At 45.7% G+C, this 21787-nt stretch overlaps 1 protein-coding gene across 2 annotated transcripts in view; it reads right to left on the reverse strand.

Annotated features, from left to right (window-relative positions):
* Positions 1 to 673: 673 nt before the first annotated feature.
* LOC110502509 (cGMP-inhibited 3',5'-cyclic phosphodiesterase 3A) overlaps positions 674 to 21787 on the reverse strand; it is a 219865-nt gene continuing 198751 nt past the window's right edge. For both annotated transcript variants that reach the window (XM_036960080.2, XM_090213263.1), the window contains exons 9-15: positions 17384 to 17495; positions 16842 to 16955; positions 15468 to 15667; positions 15002 to 15205; positions 7298 to 7459; positions 1782 to 2034; positions 674 to 1651 (exon numbers count right to left, since the gene is read on the reverse strand). In XM_036960080.2, the coding sequence (XP_036815975.2) occupies positions 1350 to 1651; positions 1782 to 2034; positions 7298 to 7459; positions 15002 to 15205; positions 15468 to 15667; positions 16842 to 16955; positions 17384 to 17495 (1347 nt within the window). In that variant the 3' untranslated portion in view covers positions 674 to 1349. The remainder of the gene's footprint in view (positions 1652 to 1781; positions 2035 to 7297; positions 7460 to 15001; positions 15206 to 15467; positions 15668 to 16841; positions 16956 to 17383; positions 17496 to 21787) is intronic.

The following is a 21787-nucleotide window of genomic DNA, read 5'->3' on the forward strand; positions in this document are numbered from 1 at the left end:
AACTATGCCTTATAGTCATAGGACCTCATTATCTTACACACTAGGCCTGTTTTCAATTAACTGTATTAGAGAAACACTCATAAGACCTAAAGTACTAGCATGTCTTTTTCTGACTCCTCTCCTCCTCTCCTTTTAGTGTGTTCCAACTTCCTCTGAACGAAGCCATTGGTCAAAAAAGACCCTGTAGTGTGTTCCAACTTCCTCTGAACCAAGCCATTGGTCAAAAAAGACCCTGTAGTGTGTTCCAACTTCCTCTGAACCAAGCCATTGGTCAAAAAGGCTGAAGGCTGAAGTCAAATATGGTCTGTTCACCTGGAGTACCATGACATGAGAAAAGTTACCAGCTGATGGTTCTGCCGATGTCATAGATCCTAGAGGGGCCTATATTAAAAGGGTGTGCTATACCGACCGTTTCAGTTTGTCAGTAAAACCAAAAGATACCTAGAGGGTATGCTTGCGGTCGTGTGCTTACAGATTATAGGTGTGAGATGCAATGTGGAATCCATTAAAGAACAATAATAAAGATGGAAAATGTAGATTTGTATGAAGCTGTTCAGTCAAATTTTTCCCTTCTCAATCCACATAGTTAAAATAGAACCATATTACTGAGATTATCAGACCCAGAGAAAATACTTAAAATCCCCCCCCCTAAACAAAACACATGAGTACAGGTGCATGTGATGTTTAAGTATAATTGCATTTTAGAAAATATTTCGTATATATAAATTGGCGGCAGTCTCTGCAGTCCGTTGTTTACACAATGGGTTTGAGGTCTTCACGACCAAGTCTCAATCCACTCTTGACAGTAGCAAAAAGAGTCTGTGTATTTCGTGAACTATTACACCAGTTTGTTACATCCAGTAGATGATCCTGTAGGTTATTGTAATAATGGAAAGTTACTCAAGAGGATGATTGACCGATGTTTCTGAACCTGACTTGTATTCTGTGTTTTTATATATAAAATGTGTAAAACACAAGTAAATATCTCCCACCCTGTGTTACATTTTCATTAGGCACAATGTCCCAAACTTCTACAGTGTTGTGTCTAAGTGAATGTGCTGGCAAAAAAAAATAAAATCAGTCAGCCTGTTTGTCAATAGGATAGAAAAAGTAATTTCATGTTCTGCCTCGGGATAGGGGCTGCTTTATTTCATTCCCAAGAACCTTTGGTCCTCGCTATCTGGGATCCTTGGGACATCCCTACCCCATTTAAGTTTACATTTAAAATGGTTTAGGTAAGGGGTTAAGGTTAGGTAAGGTTTATGGTTAAGTTTAGGGTAGGGGTTAGGGTTTAGGGTAGCAATATCCCAAGGATCCCGAATAGCACTCGCCACGAGCCTTTGGGGCCCTCACTCTGGCCCAGCCTCTTCTGCAGGTTCAGACTCGTCCTGCGGGGGCGCTGGCCACTCGTCGTCTATTTCCTCCTCTGGCACCTCCCCTTCCTCTTCTGGCTCCTCCCCCTCCACTACATCCTCCCTGCTCCCTGGCTCCTCCTCCTCCTCGTGGATGGATAGGATTGGCTCAGCTACATTGTTTTGCTTGGGCGTTTCCTCTGCGATCACCTTCTTCCACATCTCGTGGTTGTCCATCAGGTGCTGGGTGATCTGACAGAACACTTTCCTCCTCTTCTTGGGAGCTGCTTTGCCTTTCTCTACAGAAGGGTTTGGAGAAAAAAATTGTTAATTGTTTTTTCATGCATTGATTCTGGCTAAATTTGGCAAATTAATAATGAGCATTGTCCCTGTCAACTACACCAAGTAACGTAAAGGAAACATTCTTACGCGATGCCTCTGAGCTAGTAGACCCATCTTCATCCTCTGTCGTATCCTCCTCTTCATCTTCCTCGTGCTCCTCCTCCTCCTCCTCGGGGTTAGGCTCCACCCAACGTCCGGGCATGAGTGCTGCGGAGTCGTATGAGTTACAGAGCGGTCCTACGATGTGGGTGATGAAGGACTCCTGGAGCTTAGCCAGCTGAGGAGCAGAGCGGTCCATGAAGGGGCTGATGGGAAGACCTTGGCTGGACTCCTCGTCACCCTGTGGGAGAGGTGATGACACGTTCACTTTTTAGAATCAGAGGACTTTATTGGTTGCTAGGAGTTTTTTTTGGTGCTATATAGTCAAGAGATAAAAAAAAAAAAACTACATTTAACATCTGTAGGCTCCATGCTGTATAGGTAGATCAAATTATGATAAATGATGATTACACACGACAAGGCATTCACTCACTGCTCTAGAATGTAGTGAAGTGTGGGTACATTCAAGAGGGTGCTAATAAATGTGTCTAAATGTAGTTTTCTGTCATTATGAATCACATTAACAAATAGATTATTCAAATTCAAAGCGTGATGTAATTTTAGTGGACTTTGCAGCTGTTGTTGGTAAGTAATGAATCTGTTAGGTTAGCTTCTGACATGACTTACTGCATCTTTAACCATATTGATTACAGTAACTGCTCAGTGAAAAATATTACTTTTAAAAGTTAATATTGAGTTTACTCAGACCCAAATAATGCTGACTTGTCCGATACTGGTATTTGTGGCCAAGGCATAAATTGGAGAAAAGACACTTTCAAAAGCCTACCTCGAACTTCTATCTCAAACAGACCGTTTAAAAAAAAATGTTTGCTATTTCCTCATAGAACATGATGTCATCATCACCTTGAGGAGGATGGGCTGGCCAATCAGCGGTCTACTTGCCTGAATATTTTTAATTATCAGAATACGCCCATAGCATTCCAACACGGAAAAGCTGCTTCATAACATACTCAATTACCATTGGAAATACTAGGCAGCTACTTTAAATAAGAAGGTTAATTTGTTGTGACCGCTGCTCTTGGTTGTATCTCTTCTATTTTTTGGTGTTGAGAGTTGGTAACATTTGGAGGTGTTTCCGTGCTTTGGATCAATCAAAATCAACTTGATACCTTGGTAATTTTTATGTCATAATGCCAAAAATATTAAATCTAAATTATTGGCATAAAAGTGATTGGCCATGGCAGAAGAACCGATGCATATTCCTTATCAGAGAATTTAAATCGTACCAACATATGTCATATGTCATCATATATCATTCTCCTGTTAAACAGAACACACTAAGTCATCTGTAGTCTGAACATACGTAGATAAATAGAATCTGATTGTCTATGGATCGCATATTCCTTATCCGGACAATCATATTTCATATGTGTCGCATTTCCTACCAAGGTTGCCATTCTATGGGTTATCTCTGTGCAATTGCGGGCAGCAGACAAGCCATTACTATCTCAATTTGTCGGGGAGATGAAATTACTGGGTGAAAATCCATCACGCTTTGGGGTCAGCAAAATTAATGGGACTGAGAAAAGCTTGTGATTTCAACATACTCTGCACTCTATCAAAAAAAAGGTGCTATCTACAGTGGCTTGCGGAAGTATTCACCCCCTTGGCATTTTTCCTATTTTGTTACCTTACAACCTGGAAATAAAACAGATTTTTTTTTGGGGGGGGGGGGGTTTGTATCATTTGATTTACACAACATGCCTACCCACTTTGAAGATGCTAAATATTTTTTGGGTGTGAAATCAACAAGAAATAAGACAAGAAAACGGAAAACTTGAGCGTGCATAACTATTCACCCCCCCCCAAAGTCAATACTTTGTAGAGCCACCTTTTGCAGAAATTACAGCTGCAAGTCTCTTGGGGTATGTCTCTATAAGCTTGGCACATCTAGCCACTGAGATGTTTGCCCATTCTTCAAGGCAAAACTGCTCCAGCTCCTTCAAGTTGGATGGGTTCCGCTGGTGTACAGCAATCTTTAAGTCATACCACAGATTCTCAATTGGATTGAGGTCTGGGATTTGACTAGGCCATTCCAAGACATTTAAATGTTTCCCCTTAAACCACTCAAGTGTTGCTTTAGCAGTATGCTTAGGGTCATTGTCCTGCTGGAAGGTGAACCTCCGTCCCAGTCTCAAATCTCTGGAAGACTGAAACAGGTTTCCCTCAAGAATTTCCCTGTATTTAGCACCATCCATCATTCCTTATATTCTGACCAGTTTTACCAGTCCCTGCTGATGAAAGACATCTCCACAACATGATGCTGCCACCATCATACTTCACTGTGGGGATGGTATTCTCGGGGTGATAAGAGGTGTTGGGTTTGCGCCAGACATAGCATTTTCCTTGATGGCCAAAAAGCTACATTTTAGTCTCATCTGACCAGAGTACCTTCTTCCATATGTTTGGGGAGTCTCCCACATGCATTTTGGTGAACACCAAACAATTTAGCTTATTTTTTTCTTTAAGCAATGGCTTTTTTTCTGGCCACAGTTCCGTAAAGCCCAGGTCTGTGGAGTGTACGTATTAAAGTGGTGCTATGGACAGTTACTCCAATCTCTGCTGTGGAGCTTTGCAGCTACTTCAGGGTTATCTTTGGTCTCTTTGTTGCCTCTGATTAATGCCCTCCTTGCCTGGTCAATGAGGTTTGGTGGGCGGCCCTCTCTTGGCAGGGTTGTTGTGGTGCCATATTCTTAAAATTGTGACTTCTGAAGGTAATTGTTTGCACAAGACATTATTTAGGGGCTTCATAGCAAAGGGGTGAATACATATGAACAAACCACTTTTCCATTTTGTATTTATTTAAACAAGTAATGTTTTTCATTTCACTTTACCAATTTGGACTATTTTGTGTGTCATTTCATGAAATCCAAATAAAATATATTTAAATTACAGGTTGTAATGCAACAAAATAGGAAAAACGCCAAAGGGGATGAATACTTTTGCAAGGCACTGTAAAACCTCAAAGGATTCTTTGTCTGTCCCCATGGGAAAACAGACGAAGAATGGTTCCAGCTAGAACTCTTTTGGGTTCCATGTAGAACCCTTTCCACAGAGGGTTCAGCATGGAACCCAAAAGTGTTCTACCTGGAGCCAAAAAAGGGTGATCCTTCTGAACCCTTCTGGAACTCTTCTTTCTAGGAGCGTAGTAGAACGGTATTACATTGTGCTCCCGAGTGGTGCAGCGGTCTATGGCACTGACTCTCAGTGCAAGACGCGCCACTACAGTCCCTGGTTTATATCCAGGCTGTATCACATTCTGCCGTGATTGGGAGTCCTATAGGGCGGTGCACAATTGGCCCAGCGTTGGCCGGGGTAGTCTGTCATTGTAAATAAGAATTTGTTCTTAACTGACTTGCCTAGTTAAATAAAGGTTAAATAAGTTTAAAAAAAATACTACTACAGTTTTGATTTAATTGAAATGTGTATTATTTTATATTGTTCTACAGTCTATAGTGCCTGATAGCTTTGTAGCACGGGGCAGAGACTTTTCTTTTACAATACTATAGCTATCTGTATTGCAATATTATTTCTAATATTGAACATAACAGCTTTGCCTTTCACAGGAGTTTCATGTCAGATAAACCTTGTACTAGGACATGAAACCTTCGACTAGAACATGAAACCTTCCACTAGCACATGAAACCTTCCACTAGGACATGAAACCTTCCACTAGCACATGAAACCTTCCACTAGGACATGAAACCTTCCACTAGAACACATGAAACCTTCCACTAGAACATGAAACCTTCCACTAGGACATGAAACCTTCCACTAGGACATGAAACCTTCCACTAGGACACATGAAACCTTCCACTAGGACATGAAACCTTCCACTAGAACACATGAAACCTTCCACTAGCACATGAAACCTTCCAATAGGACATGAAACCTTCCACTAGCACATGAAACCTTCCACTAGGACATGAAACCTTCGACTAGAACATGAAACCTTCCACTAGCACATGAAACCTTCCACTAGAACATGAAACCTTCCACTAGGACATGAAACCTTCCACTAGGACATGAAACCTTCCACTAGGACACATGAAACCTTCCACTAGGACATGAAACCCTTCACTAGAACACATGAAACCTTCCACTAGAACATGAAACCTTCCACTAGCACATGAAACCTTCCAATAGGACATGAAACCTTCCACTAGCACATGAAACCTTCCACTAGGACATGAAACCTTCCACTAGCACATGAAACCTTCCACTAGGACATGAAACCTTCCACTAGGACATGACACCTTCCACTAGGACATGAAACCTTCCACTAGCACATGAAACCTTCCACCAGAACATGAAACCTTCCACTAAAGCACATGAAACCTTCCACTAGCACATGAAACCTTCCACTAGGACATGAAACCTTCCACTAGGACATGAAACCTTCCACTAGGACATGAAACCTTCCACTAGCACATGAAACCTTCCACCAGAACATGAAACCTTCCACTAGGACATGACACCTTCCACCAGAACATGAAACCTTCCACTAAAGCACATGAAACCTTCCACCAGAACATGAAACCTTCCACTAGCACATGAAACCTTCCACTAAAGCACATGAAACCTTCCACTAAAGCACATGAAACCTTCCACTAGAACATGAAACCTTCCACTAAAGCACATGAAACCTTCCACTAGGACATGAAACCTTCCACTAGAACACATGAAACCTTCCACTAGAACACATGAAACCTTCCACTAGAACACATGAAACCTTCCACTAGGACATGAAACCTTCCACTAGAACACATGAAACCTTCCACTAAAGCACATGAAACCTTCCACTAAAGCACATGAAACCTTCCACTAGGACATGAAACCTTCCACTAGAACACATGAAACCTTCCACTAGAACACATGAAACCTTCCACTAGAACACATGAAACCTTCCACTAAAGCACATGAAACCTTCCACTAAAGCACATGAAACCTTCCAGTCCCATGAATCTATCGTATGTGTTATTATCTTTCTGTTTTCTGTTTTGCTGTTGGACTTGTGGTTACTTCTGAGAAATGGGATGAGAATACAAACCATCGCCTCGGAATTGAAAGCATGTGACATATTTTACTCCCACGTGTGTGTGTGTGTGTGTGTGTGTGTGTGTGTGTGTGTGTGTGTGTGTGTGTGTGTGTGTGTGTGTGTGTGTGTGTGTGTGGACTACGGTGTAGAGGCTAGAGTGTAGGGGCTAGGGTGTAGGGGCTAGGGTGTAGGGGCTAGGGTGTAGGGGTTAGAGTGTAGGGGCTAGGGTGTAGGGGCTAGAGTGTAGGGGCTAGGGTGTAGAGGCTAGGGTGTAGGGACTAGGGTGTAGGGTCTAGAGTGTAGGGGCTAGGGTGTAGGGGCTAGGGTTGATTTGGATCTCACCTGTTCATAGAACTCATCGGCGATGCCCTTGGTCCACTGTAGGTGCAGGTCCTTGTGTTTCAGTGTCTGTTTGTGTGTGTGTGTGATAGAGAGAGAATCTTACCTGTTCATAAAACTCATCGACGATGCCCTTGGTCCACTGTAGGTGCAGGTCCTTGTGTTTCAGTGGGCCGTTGATGTCAGCTAGCTTGATGCACATCTGACACACCAGCAGTCTGTCATTCTCATTGGACCAATCAATACCCCTCGTCACGTCATCACCTACCTATAGTAACAGACAGAGACAAAACATGTTAACCTATAAAAATGCTTTGTGAACTTATATAGTACATTAGGGCACGTACTATACAAAACCTTTCATCTATCACACATCTGAAAAAATATATAGGTACGCGGTTCAATAACATGGCAAATAGGTTGTCAGTTAAAACCAAGAATGTAAAATTTAAATTGGATTCCTGATTTAAGAATTCCGTAGCTTCAACGTTCCGTATTTTGGATTCACCCTTTAATCCTCTTTAATAATAATGATTTGACCTTTAGGTTGAATAATCATCTTCCTCAACGCCCTTTTTTTAAAATTCAATGTATTCCTCATTTCTGGGTAGGCCCAGTGGTGACTCAGTGCTTGAATCCTACTACACTGGCTCTGACACTCGTCTGATGTAGGCCCAGTGGTGACTCAGTGCTTGAATCCTGCTACACTGGCTCTGACACTCGTCTGATGTAGGCCCAGTGGTGACTCAGTGCTTGAATCCTACTACACTGGCTCTGACACTCGTCTGATGTAGGCCCAGTGGTGACTCAGTGCTTGAATCCTGCTACACTGGCTCTGACACTCGTCGTAGGCCCAGTGGTGACTCAGTGCTTGAATCATACTACACTGGCTCTGACACTCGTCTGATGTAGGCCCAGTGGTGACTCAGTGCTTGAATCCTACTACACTGGCTCTGACACTCGTCTGATGTAGGCCCAGTGGTGACTCAGTGCTTGAATCCTGCTACACTGGCTCTGACACTCGTCTGATGTAGGCCCAGTGGTGACTCAGTGCTTGAATCCTGCTACACTGGCTCTGACACTCGTCTGATGTAGGCCCAGTGGTGACTCAGTGCTTGAATCCTACTACACTGACTCTGACACTCGTCTGATGTAGGCCCAGTGGTGACTCAGTGCTTGAATCCTGCTACACTGGCTCTGACACTCGTCTGATGTAGGCCCAGTGGTGACTCAGTGCTTGAATCCTACTACACTGACTCTGACACTCGTCTGATGTAGGCCCAGTGGTGACTCAGTGCTTGAATCCTGCTACACTGGCTCTGACACTCGTCTGATGTAGGCCCAGTGGTGACTCAGTGCTTGAATCCTACTACACTGGCTCTGACACTCGTCTGATGTAGGCCCAGTGGTGACTCAGTGCTTGAATCCTACTACACTGACTCTGACACTCGTCTGATGTAGGCCCAGTGGTGACTCAGTGCTTGAATCCTGCTACACTGGCTCTGACACTCGTCTGATGTAGGCCCAGTGGTGACTCAGTGCTTGAATCCTACTACACTGACTCTGACACTCGTCTGATGTAGGCCCAGTGGTGACTCAGTGCTTGAATCCTACTACACTGGCTCTGACACTCGTCTGATGTAGGCCCATTGGTGACTCAGTGCTTGAATCCTCCTACACTGACTCTGACACTCGTCTGATGTAGGCCCAGTGGTGACTCAGTGCTTGAATCCTGCTACACTGACTCTGACACTCGTCTGATGTAGGCCCAGTGGTGACTCTGTGCTTCAATCCTACTACACTGACTCTGACACTCGTCTGATGTAGGCCCAGTGGTGACTCAGTGCTTGAATCCTGCTACACTGGCTCTGACACTCGTCGTAGGCCCAGTGGTGACTCAGTGCTTTCTGTGGTGGTGGTGGGGTACGTCACGGCCAAGTAATAAGGGTAGACTACGAATGCCATAGAGTTTACATTAGAAGTGCCCATCCAAGAAGGCTCAAGGTCATTGGCCACAGATAAAATGACGTCAAATCACCTTATATGTACAGTGACTTTGATTGGAGTGATTCTGTCAACATCATACTTTCACAATCTTAGCTAGCAGTCATCATCATGAATCAATTCGATAATTCGATACTGTAGCTAAGAAAGTAATACTAAGTGTATGTTGTGTAGTACGCTGTTAGTAGCCCATGTGCCTCACCCTAATTATTTGTTCTATTTTCAATTTCGCCAGGTGTAGCAGTGGTAAGGTGTTGGGACTTCTGTTGGGTCAGCTGATAGCCAGGTGTAGCAGTGGTAAGGTGTTGGGACTTCTGTTGGGTCAGCTGATAGCCAGGTGTAGCAGTGGTAAGGTGTTGGGACTGCTGTTGGGTCAGCTGATAGCCAGGTGTAGCAGTGGTAAGGTGTTGGGACTGCTGTTGGGTCAGCTGATAGCCAGGTGTAGCAGTGGTAAGGTGTTGGGACTCTGCTGTTGGGTCAGCTGATAGCCAGGTGTAGCAGTGGTAAGGTGTTGGGACTTCTGTTGGGTCAGCTGATAGCCAGGTGTAGCAGTGGTAAGCTGTTGGGACTGCTGTTGGGACAGCTTTATGTCGGCCCTAACAGTTTGTGGGCACCATTTGTCACCGTTATAGTGCAATTAATGTATTGTTTAGTGTTGCGTTGTGACTTTGCTGGCATGAATCCCACATCTTTTTTTTGTTGTTGTTGCCCCAGCAAGATTTACATGCTGAAATTGCCACTCGGTAGGCCTAATGGGCGTTAGTGTAGGAGAACAGAGCCACGACACACACACACACACACACACACACACACACACACACACACACACACACACAACATCCACATTGAGCTAAAGGTAGAGCTGCCACCTTGATGGAAAGGGACTCTGCATAAGAAATCCCGCTATGCCCGCCGATGAACCATCAAACAGGCAAAGTGGCAATACAGGACTAAGCTTGAATCCCACTACACTGGCTCTACCACTCGTCTGATGTAGGAGTGTTAAAAGGAAGCACAGCCATGAGCTGCCTAGTGACACGAACCTACTAAACAAGCTAAAATTACTTCTATACTCGCTTCGAGGCAAGCAACACTGAAGCATGCATGAGAGCACGAGCTGTTCCGGACGACTGTGTGACTAAGCTCTCCATAGCCGATGTGAGTAAGACCTTTAAACAGGTCAACATTCACAAGACCGCAGGGTGTGTACTCCGAGCATGCGCTGACCAACTGGCAAGTGTCTTCACTGACATTTTCAACCTGTCCCTGATCGAGTCTGTAATACCAATGACCAATGTGTTTCAAGCGACCAACATAGTCCCTGTGTTCAAGAACAACAAGGTAACCTGCCTAAATGACTACTGACCCGTAGCACGTCTGTAGTCATGAATTGCTTTGAAAGGCTGGTCATGGTTCAAATCACCAACAGTATCCCAGAATCCCTAGACTCACTCCAATATGCATAACGCCCCAACAGATCCATAGATGATGCAATCTCTATTGCACTCCACACAGCCCTTTCCCACCTGGACAAAAGGAACACCTACGTGAGAATGTTATTCAATGACCACAGCTCAGCGTTCAACACCATAGTGCCCTCAAAGCTCATTACTAAGCTGAGGACCCTGGGACTAAACACCGCCCTCTGCAACTGGATCCTGGACTTCCTGACGGTCGACCCCAGGTGATAAGAGTAGGTAACAACACATCTGCCACGCTGATCCTCAACATGGGGTCCCCATAAGGGTGTGTGCTTAGTCCCCTCCTGTACAACCTGTTCACCCACGACTGCATGGCCAAGCATGACTCCAACACCATCATTAGGTTTGCAGACGACACAACAATGTGTCACCGAGAACAATGAGACAGCCTATAGGGAGACAGTGTGGTGCCAGGACTACAATCTGTCCCTCAACGTGATCAAGACAAAGTAGATGATCGTGGACTATGGGAAAAGGAGTGCTGAGCACACCTACAATTCTCATCAACAGGGCTGTAGTGGAGCAGGTTGAGACCTTCTAGTTCCTTGGTATCCACATCATCAACAAACTGTCAATGTCCCCACCCATTTTTCATGGTCCCCACCCATTTTTCATGGTCCCCATCCATTTTTCATGGTCCCCATCCATTCTCTGTCTAACATCTATTTATTTTTATTTTTACTCAACTAGGCAAGTCAGTTAAGAACAAATTCTTATTTTCAATGACGGCCTACCAGGGAACAATGGGTTAACTGCCTGTTCAGGGGCAGAACGACAGATTTTTACATTGTCAGCTCGGGGATTCGATTTTGCAACCTTTCGGTTACTAGTCCAATGCTCTAACCACTAGGCTACCTGCCACCCCAATGGAAAAATCACTTTACCTCTACCTACATGTACATATTACCTCAATTATCTCGATTAACCTGTGCCCCCTGCACATTGACTCTGTACCGGTACCCCCTGTATATTTCCTCCACATTGACTCTGTACCGGTAACCCCTGTATATAGCCTCCACATTGACTCTGTACCGGTACCCCCTGTATATAGCCTCCACATTGACTCTGTACCGGTACCTCCTGTATATAGCCTCCACATTGACTCTGTACCGGTACCCCCTGTATATAGCCTCCACATTGACTCTGTACCGGTACCCCCTGTATATAGCCTCCACATTGACTCTGTACCGGTACCCCCTGTATATAGCCTCCACATTGACTCTGTACCGGTACCCCCTGTATATAGCCTCCACATTGACTCTGTACCGGTACCCCCTGTATATAGCCCCCACATTGACTCTGTACCGGTACCCCCTGTATATAGCCTCCACATTGACTCTGTACCGGTACTCCCTGTATATAGCCTCCACATTGACTCTGTACCGGTACCCCCTGTATATAGCCTCCACATTGACTCTGTACCGGTACCCCCTGTATATAGCCTCCACATTGACTCTGTACCGGTACCCCCTGTATATAGCCTCCACATTGACTCTGTACCGGTACCCCCTGTATATAGCCTCCACATTGACTCTGTACCGGTACCCCCTGTATATAGCCTCCACAATGACTCTGTACCGGTACCCCCTGTATATAGCCTCCACATTGACTCTGTACCGGTACCCCCTGTATATAGCCCCCACATTGACTCTGTACCGGTACCCCCTGTATATAGCCTCCACATTGACTCTGTACCGGTACCCCCTGTATATAGCCTCCACATTGACTCTGTACCGGTACTCCCTGTATATAGCCTCCACATTGACTCTGTACCGGTACCCCCTGTATATAGCCTCCACATTGACTCTGTACCGGTACTCCCTGTATATAGCCTCCACATTGACTCTGTACCGGCCCCCTGTATATATCCTCGTTATTTTCTTGTTGCTCTTTAAAAACCTCTTAAGGATCCGCCCCTTTTTTTCTGTTTTGGCCTAAAATTACATACCCAAATTTAACTGCCTGTAGCTCAGGACCCAAATCTAACTGCCCGTAGCTCAGGACCCAAATCTAACTGCCTGTAGCTCAGGACCCAAATTTAACTGCCTGTAGCTCAGGACCCAAATCTAACTGCCCGTAGCTCAGGACCCAAATCTAACTGCCTGTAGCTCAGGACCCAAATCTAACTGCCTGTAGCTCAAGACCCAAATCTAACTGCCTGTAGCTCAGGACCCAAATCTAACTGCCTGTAGCTCAGGACCCAAATCTAACTGCCCGTAGCTCAAGACCCAAATCTAACTGCCTGTAGCTCAGGACCCAAATCTAACTGCCTGTAGCTCAGGACCCAAATCTAACTGCCTGTAGCTCAGGACCCAAATCTAACTGCCTGTAGCTCAGGACCCAAATCTAACTGCCTGTAGCTCAGGACCCAAATCTAACTGCCCGTAGCTCAAGACCCAAATCTAACTGCCTGTAGCTCAGGACCCAAATCTAACTGCCTGTAGCTCAGGACCCAAATCTAACTGCCTGTAGCTCAGGACCCAAATCTAACTGCCTGTAGCTCAGGACCCAAATCTAACTGCCTGTAGCTCAGGACCAAAATTTAACTGCCTGTAGCTCAGGCCCTGAATCTCGAATTTGCATATTCTTGGTACCATTTGAAAGGAAACTCTTTGAAGTTTGTGGAAATGTGAAAGGATTGTAGGAGAATATAACACAATAGATCTGGTAAAAGACAATACAAAGAAAAAACTATAATCTTTGAAAGTGTTACGCCCATTCAGTGTGTGTGTGTGTGTGTGTGTGTGCACCACTAAAGCCAACAGAGCAGTGTTGTGTCTTTCACGCTGGCTCTGTTGTACAACAAAGCCTCTCTCTCACACACACACACGCACACGCACACACACACACACACACACACACACACACACACACACACACACACACACACACACACACACACAGAGCAGACTCCTGCAAGCTTCTTCTTCTTATGCTAATGCCATAACCCCTGAGCGTAGGAGCAGCTACATCAACAGCTAATTCAATGGGCCTTTTCAGAGAAAGCTTGATTTGGTTTCTAAGAATTGGAGGGGAAATGAGTACAAGGTGTGTGTGTGTGTGTGTGTGTGTGTGTGTGTGTGTGTGTGTGTGTGTGTGTGTGTGTGTGTGTGTGTGTGTGTGTGTGTGAGAGAGTGGCTTTGTGGTACAACAGAGCCAGCGTGAAGGACACAACATTGCTTTACTGGCGAGCACACACACACACACACACACACACACACACACACTGAATGGGCGTAACACTGTTAGCGTTAGTGGAAGGACAGCAATCTGTTGTATAACTGGCAGTGCCTAACTGCCACCAGCTTCACTGCAGAACAGTGGAAAGGCTTCACTGCAGCACAGTGGAAAGGCTTCACTGCTGAACAGTGGGAAGGATTCACTGCTGAACAGTGGGAAGGCTTCACTGCAGCACAGTGGAAAGGCTTCACTGCAGCACAGTGGAAAGGCTTCACTGCTGAACAGTGGAAAGGCTTCACTGCTGAACAGTGGGAAGGCTTCACTGCAGAACAGTGGAAAGGCTTCACTGCTGAACAGTGGGAAGGCTTCACTGCAGAACAGTGGAAAGGCTTCACTGCTGAACAGTGGGAAGGCTTCACTGCAGAACAGTGGAAAGGCTTCACTGCAGCACAGTGGAAAGGCTTCACTGCAGCACAGTGGAAAGGCTTCACTGCTGAACAGTGGGAAGGCTTCACTGCAGAACAGTGGAAAGGCTTCACTGCTGAACAGTGGAAAGGCTTCACTGCAGCACAGTGGAAAGGCTTCACTGCTGAACAGTGGAAAGGCTTCACTGCAGAACAGTGGGAAGGCTTCACTGCTGAACAGTGGAAAGGCTTCACTGCTGAACAGTGGAAAGGCTTAGTCCCGACCAATGGTAGTAGCATAATTCAGACTGCAAATATGATTTCCTGAAAAGCTGCGGGTTAGAGCCTTCTATTCGTATGGGTTAGTTAAGTTAACGAGAATATAATGAGGATATTTAAGGTCCAGAAATGTACTGGCACACATAATACTGTTCCTCAAAAGCCTTTAAAAAAAATAATATCTAACAAATGTTCTAGAACACTTACGTTTGACTCTGCTATTGCGATAGTGTAACAGACCAATGTGGACAGAGAGTGAGCTGTAATGAGGGCGTGTGGATTATGCAGTGCAGAGGTGAGAGCAAGACAAACCCGCACTACAAAAACCCAGGGGTTAGGCAGTAGAACTCTCACATACAACATGCTACAATAGCTGAAGAGCTCTTACACTCAAAATGAAATACACAGGTTTACTTACGGGTCTGTGACTTAAATTCATTGATTGATTCATTGTTTTTTTACCTTGGCATTGAACTCTGCCAGGAAGTCAAAGTGTTTCTTGAGGTCAGTGGCAAGAATGGCCTCTATGACCAGGAAGCGAAAGCGTTTGAACTCCACGTGGTCCAAGTTGACGAGGAAGTTATACTCCGGACGGGACATGAACAGATTCCAGGCAGAGGCGGCGTGGTGGTTCTCGAGCACCGACCTGTCGTTATACAACACTGCCTGGAGAGGGGAAGATAGGATGCGAGAGGATTAGTCCTGTTGTGGTCCTGTTAAATTCTAACCTGGTCAGAGATCTACCCATACAGTTCCACAACACATAACAACAGCAATCCGAGTACTTTTCAATGTTGTACCACTATTTTCCTTATCCCTAAAATAAAATCTCTGCTCTCCCTGCAGACAACAGTTCAACATATGACCCTGAAGATTTTTTATTTTTTTTCACTTGAGCCGGAAGTGCTTTGACAGAGAAGTGGTGTACCTGTGGTGCACTTGTGGCCACCAGGAAGGCGTTAGTCCTGCCAGGGTGGTCGTAGTCATGCATGGCTGCTGCTACGTAGAGAGCCATGAGCTCCAGGGCTGGGATGAGCCCCGACAGGCAACCATACCCATCCTCCGACACGCTGTAGGTCTTCGACACCAGGTAGCCCATGTGACTGTGCGTGATGCCACTGTCAGAGTCTGGGAGAGCCAAGGAGAAAGAGTGAGACAGAGGTAGAGGTAGAGGTAGAGGGAGAGGGAGAGGTAGAGGTAGAGGGAGAGGTAGAGGGGGAGGGAGAGGGAGAGGGAGAGGGAGAGGTAGAGGTAGAGGTAGAGGTAGAGGGAGATGGAGAGGGACAGGGAGAGGAGTGTAATAACAGTCTACTACCATGTCTGATTCACACCATAGTTCCAACCTGAACCACACTGTACCGGCTCAGGTAGTTTCTTTTTACATTGTCCTTTCCAGCACTATGGTGGCTGAAATGTGCTGAAATGTGCTAAACCGTGGTTTGGCTCAGTAGTGTGAAAAGTGTACCAGCAAGCTCCCCCAAAGGTCCCAAACTCTCAACCTCTAAATCCACTTCTGCTCGGATCAAAGAGTTTGGGGCACTAAAGCTTATAAATTAGGTTATAAATTAGGTTATGAAAATCTGGGGTTGGGAGAACTTTAATCTGGTTGCAATTTCATGCCCGCTCATGCATCGCTGAACTTCAAATAGTATTTGGGTACTCAGAGACGGCATCCCAAATGGAACCATATTACCTTTTATAGTGCACTAGTTTTGACTAAAAGTAGTGCACTAGTTTTGACTAAAAGTAGTGCACTAGTTTTGACTAAAAGTAGTGCACTATAAAAGGGAATATGGTTCCATTTGGGATGCCGCCAGACGCTGAGCCCCCAGTCTGATAAGAACAGCTGAGAGCGTTGGCGTGACTGTAACAAACATGTTGATCTTAATGAGACGACTTACAAAACAGTAACTAGAGATGGTAGGTAAAGGCCGAATTAAACAAAGGGCCAAAGTTTAATCTGATTGTTACCAATTCTATTATAAGAGTCTTGACATAGCAATCTATTATTAAATATACTTGACTAAATCTAAACTAAATCTTACTCAAGTTGACAACCATAACTAACATAATGGTGTTATATTAAACACAGGAGAAAACAAACAATTGGTTGTCTTCTAATAGAGTCAAAATTCAAGTTATCAATTAATAACGTTTCAATCTCCTGATGCCAAATCAAGCAAGAGCCATGATGATTCAATTAGACTGGCTTGTAATTCAAGTCACTTATTAATTTTTTTCATTACATTTTTTATTTAACCTTTTATTTAACTAGGTAAGTCAGTTCAACCCTGGCACCCACCTGAGTCGCTGGCAGAGCAATGGTCAGTGATGAGGCTGGGCAGACCTGGTACGGCCTGGGTAGTGAGGTACCAGACAGCATGGAGAACGTCTGTAGCGTGGATTCTGTTGTGATCTGGATTGATTTAAAAAAATAAATAATAATTGGTACAATTCAATATATTTACCAAGACTAGAGAGCGAAAGGGAGAGAATATGAGACATCTCAGTAGTGATAACTTCCACTAGGCCACACTGTTTCTGTTTCTGCTGTAGAGTGAAAAGGATATGGAGAGATTGTACCGTAAACTAGTGTTAATGGAGAGTTGATAGAAAAATGATGTAACATCGCCCTCTTGTGGAATACTGATGGTATGACACTTTTAACTCAACTTCAATACACTAAGGAAAACAAACGTAAAACAATAAGGGACAGATTAAGTCTAAACTGCTGGACTAAAAATGTACTCTACTAGGCTTAATCTGTGTCTGCAATACAGAGTCATTAAGGTAAAACAGGAGCTTATAAGAGAGCAGAGTCATTAAGTTAAAACAGGTTCTTACATGGTATGTCTCTGTAGCCATTCTCCAAAGCATGGAAGTAGTTCATGAATTCGTGAACCGGGATCTTGAAGGTCTCAAATAGGCCTGTGTCTTCAAAAAGCCTGTGAGAGACCTGGAACGAACACAGAGAGTTTAGAGAGCTCACCGAACCAATCACATTCTCACCCTTCAGACAGACTCTTTGATTTGACACTGAATGGTCTATCGGCTTTATAGACAGCCTCATTCTCATAGACGTCTCAAATCTCGCTTTAACTGTACAGATATTCTTAATTTATTCTGTGACTGCATCCAAACTGACACACATCACAGACTGGGAGCAATGTAGCACCACTGAAACACTTAGGGGTAGAGTGCCTTGCTCAAGGGCACAACGACAGTAGTATGCAGAGATATTGAAGTTGGGAACCCTCCGGCTGCCGGATCACTCCCTGTAGATTTCCTTGCACGCAACTCATAGGGTTCGAACCGGCAACCCACCAGTTACCTGCCCACTTCTCTAACCTCGAGGATACCGCTTCTGTCTCAAACAACCAATCAGATACTCACCAGACAAACACATTGATTGACACAGTGCCTGCTAAATGATAGATGGTTGACCATCAGCCTGTCTAATTGGTTGTTTCTCTCACCTGGCTGAGAATGTTTCCATGGCTGAAGATGAACTATTCTAACCTGTCCTCACCTGGTTACAGCTCACCTGACTAGACTGTACAGTACCTGTCCTCACCTGGTTACATCTCACCTGACTAGACTGTACAGTACCTGTCCTCACCTGGTTACATCTCCCCTGACTAGACTGTACAGTACCTGTCCTCACCTGGTTACATCTCCCCTGACTAGGCTGTACAGTACCTGTCCTCACCTGGTTACATCTCCCCTGACTAGGCTGTACAGTACCTGTCCTCACCTGGTTACAGCTCCCCTGACTAGGCTGTACAGTACCTGTCCTCACCTGGATACATCTCCCCTGACTAGACTGTACAGTACCTGTCCTCACCTGGTTACCTCTCCCCTGACTAGACTGTACAGTACCTGTCCTCACCTGGTTACATCTCCCCTGACTAGACTGTACAGTAGCTGGTCTCACCTGGTTACATCTCACCTGACTAGGCTGTACAGTAGCTGGTCTCACCTGGTTGCATCTCACCTGACTAGGCTGTACAGTAGCTGGTCTCACCTGGTTACAGCTCACCTGACTAGACTGGACAGTAGCTGGTCTCACCTGTTTACATTTCACCTGACTAGACTGTACAGTAACTGGTCTCACCTGGTTACATCTCACCTGACTAGGCTGTACAGTAGCTGGTCTCACCTGACTAGACTGGACAGTAGCTGGTCTCACCTGTTTACATTTCACCTGACTAGACTGTACAGTAACTGGTCTCACCTGGTTGCATCTCACCTGACTAGGCTGTACAGTAGCTGGTCTCACCTGGTTACATCTCACCTGACTAGGCTGTACAGTAGCTGGTCTCACCTGGTTACATCTCACCTGACTAGGCTGTACAGTATCTGGTCTCACCTGGTTACAGCGCACCTGACTAGGCTGTACAGTAGCTGGTCTCACCTGGTTACATCTCACCTGACTAGGCTGTACAGTAGCTGGTCTCACCTGGTTACAGCTCACCTGACTAGACTGTACAGTAGCTGGTCTCACCTGGTTACATCTCACCTGACTAGGCTGTACAGTAGCTGGTCTCACCTGGTTGCATCTCACCTGACTAGGCTGTACAGTAGCTGGTCTCACCTGGTTACAGCTCACCTGACTAGACTGGACAGTAGCTGGTCTCACCTGTTTACATTTCACCTGACTAGACTGTACAGTAACTGGTCTCACCTGGTTACATCTCACCTGACTAGGCTGTACAGTAGCTGGTCTCACCTGACTAGACTGGACAGTAGCTGGTCTCACCTGGTTACATCTCACCTGACTAGGCTGTACAGTAGCTGGTCTCACCTGGTTACATCTCACCTGACTAGGCTGTACAGTATCTGGTCTCACCTGGTTACAGCGCACCTGACTAGGCTGTACAGTAGCTGGTCTCACCTGGTTACATCTCACCTGACTAGGCTGTACAGTAGCTGGTCTCACCTGGTTACAGCTCACCTGACTAGACTGTACAGTAGCTGGTATCACCTGGTTACATCTCACCTGACTAGACTGTACAGTATCTGGTCTCACCTGGTTACATCTCACCTGACTAGGCTGTAGAGTACCTGTCCTCACCTGGTTACAGCTCACCTGACTAGGCTGTACAGTAGCTGGTCTCACCTGGTTACAGCTCACCTGACTAGACTGGACAGTAGCTGGTCTCACCTGTTTACATTTCACCTGACTAGACTGTACAGTAACTGGTCTCACCTGGTTACATCTCACCTGACTAGGCTGTACAGTAGCTGGTCTCACCTGACTAGACTGGACAGTAGCTGGTCTCACCTGTTTACATCTCACCTAACTAGACTGTACAGTAACTGGTTTCACCTGGTTACATCTCACTTGACTGGGCTGTACAGTAGCTGGTCTCACCTGACTAGACTGGACAGTAGCTGGTCTCACCTGTTTACATCTCACCTAACTAGACTGTACAGTAACTGGTTTCACCTGGTTACATCTCACTTGACTGGGCTGTACAGTAACTGGTCTCACCTGGTTACATCTCACCTGACAAGACTGTACAGTACCTGTCCTCACCTGGTTACATCTCCCCTGACTAGACTGTACAGTACCTGTCCTCACCTGGTTACATCTCCCCTGACTAGGCTGTACAGTAGCTGGTCTCACCTGGTTGCATCTCACCTGACTAGGCTGTACAGTAGCTGGTCTCACCTGGTTACAGCTCACCTGACTAGACTGGACAGTAGCTGGTCTCACCTGTTTACATTTCACCTGACTAGACTGTACAGTAACTGGTCTCACCTGGTTACATCTCACCTGACTAGGCTGTACAGTAGCTGGTCTCACCTGACTAGACTGGACAGTAGCTGGTCTCACCTGTTTACATTTCACCTGACTAGACTGTACAGTAACTGGTCTCACCTGGTTGCATCTCACCTGACTAGGCTGTACAGTAGCTGGTCTCACCTGGTTACATCTCACCTGACTAGGCTCTACAGTAACTGGTCTCACCTGGTTTCATCTCACCTGACTAGGCTGTACAGTATCTGGTCTCACCTGGTTACAGAGCACCAGACTAGGCTGTAAAGTAGCTGGTCTCACCTGGTTACATCTCACCTGACTAGGCTGTACAGTAGCTGGTCTCACCTGGTTACAGCTCACCTGACTAGACTGTACAGTAGCTGGTCTCACCTGGTTACATCTCACCTGACTAGACTGTACAGTAGCTGGTCTCACCTGGTTACATCTCACCTGACTAGACTGTACAGTACCTGTCCTCACCTGGTTACAGCTCACCTGACTAGGCTGTACAGTAGCTGGTCTCACCTGGTTACATCTCACCTGACTAGGCTGTACAGTAGCTGGTCTCACCTGGTTGCATCTCAGCTGACTAGGCTGTACAGTAGCTGGTCTCACCTGGTTACAGCTCACCTGACTAGACTGGACAGTAGCTGGTCTCACCTGTTTACATTTCACCTGACTAGACTGTACAGTAACTGGTCTCACCTGGTTACATCTCACCTGACTAGGCTGTACAGTAGCTGGTCTCACCTGACTAGACTGTACAGTATCTGGTCTCACCTGGTTACAGCGCACCTGACTAGGCTGTACAGTAGCTGGTCTCACCTGGTTACATCTCACCTGACTAGGCTGTACAGTAGCTGGTCTCACCTGGTTACTGCTCACCTGACTAGGCTGTACAGTAGCTGGTCTCACCTTGTTACATCTCACCTGACTAGGCTGTACAGTAGCTGGTCTCACCTGGTTACAGCTCACCTGACTAGACTGTACAGTAGCTTGTCTCACCTGGTTACATCTCACCTGACTAGACTGTACAATATCTGGTCTCACCTGGTTACTGCTCACCTGACTAGGCTGTACAGTAGCTGGTCTCACCTGGTTACATCTCACCTAACTAGCCTGTACAGTAACTTGTCTCACCTGGTTACATCTCACCTAACTAGACTGTACAGTAACTGGTCTCACCTGGTTACAGCTCACCTGACTAGACTGTACAGTAGCGGGTCTCACCCGGTTACATCTCACCTGACTAGACTGTACAGTATCTGGTCTCACCTGGTTACTGCTCACCTGACTAGGCTGTACAGTAGCTGGTCTCACCTGGTTACATCTCACCTAACTAGCCTGTACAGTAACTTGTCTCACCTGGTTACATCTCACCTAACTAGACTGTACAGTAACTGGTTTCACCTGGTTACATCTCACCTGACTAGGCTGTACAGTAGCTGGTCTCACCTGGTTACATCTCACCTGACTAGGCTGTA

The sequence above is a fragment of the Oncorhynchus mykiss genome, chromosome 2, assembly GCF_057628025.1.
Source record: "Oncorhynchus mykiss isolate SJ-2025 chromosome 2, ASM5762802v1, whole genome shotgun sequence".
In the NCBI taxonomy this organism is placed as follows: Eukaryota; Metazoa; Chordata; class Actinopteri; order Salmoniformes; family Salmonidae; genus Oncorhynchus; species Oncorhynchus mykiss.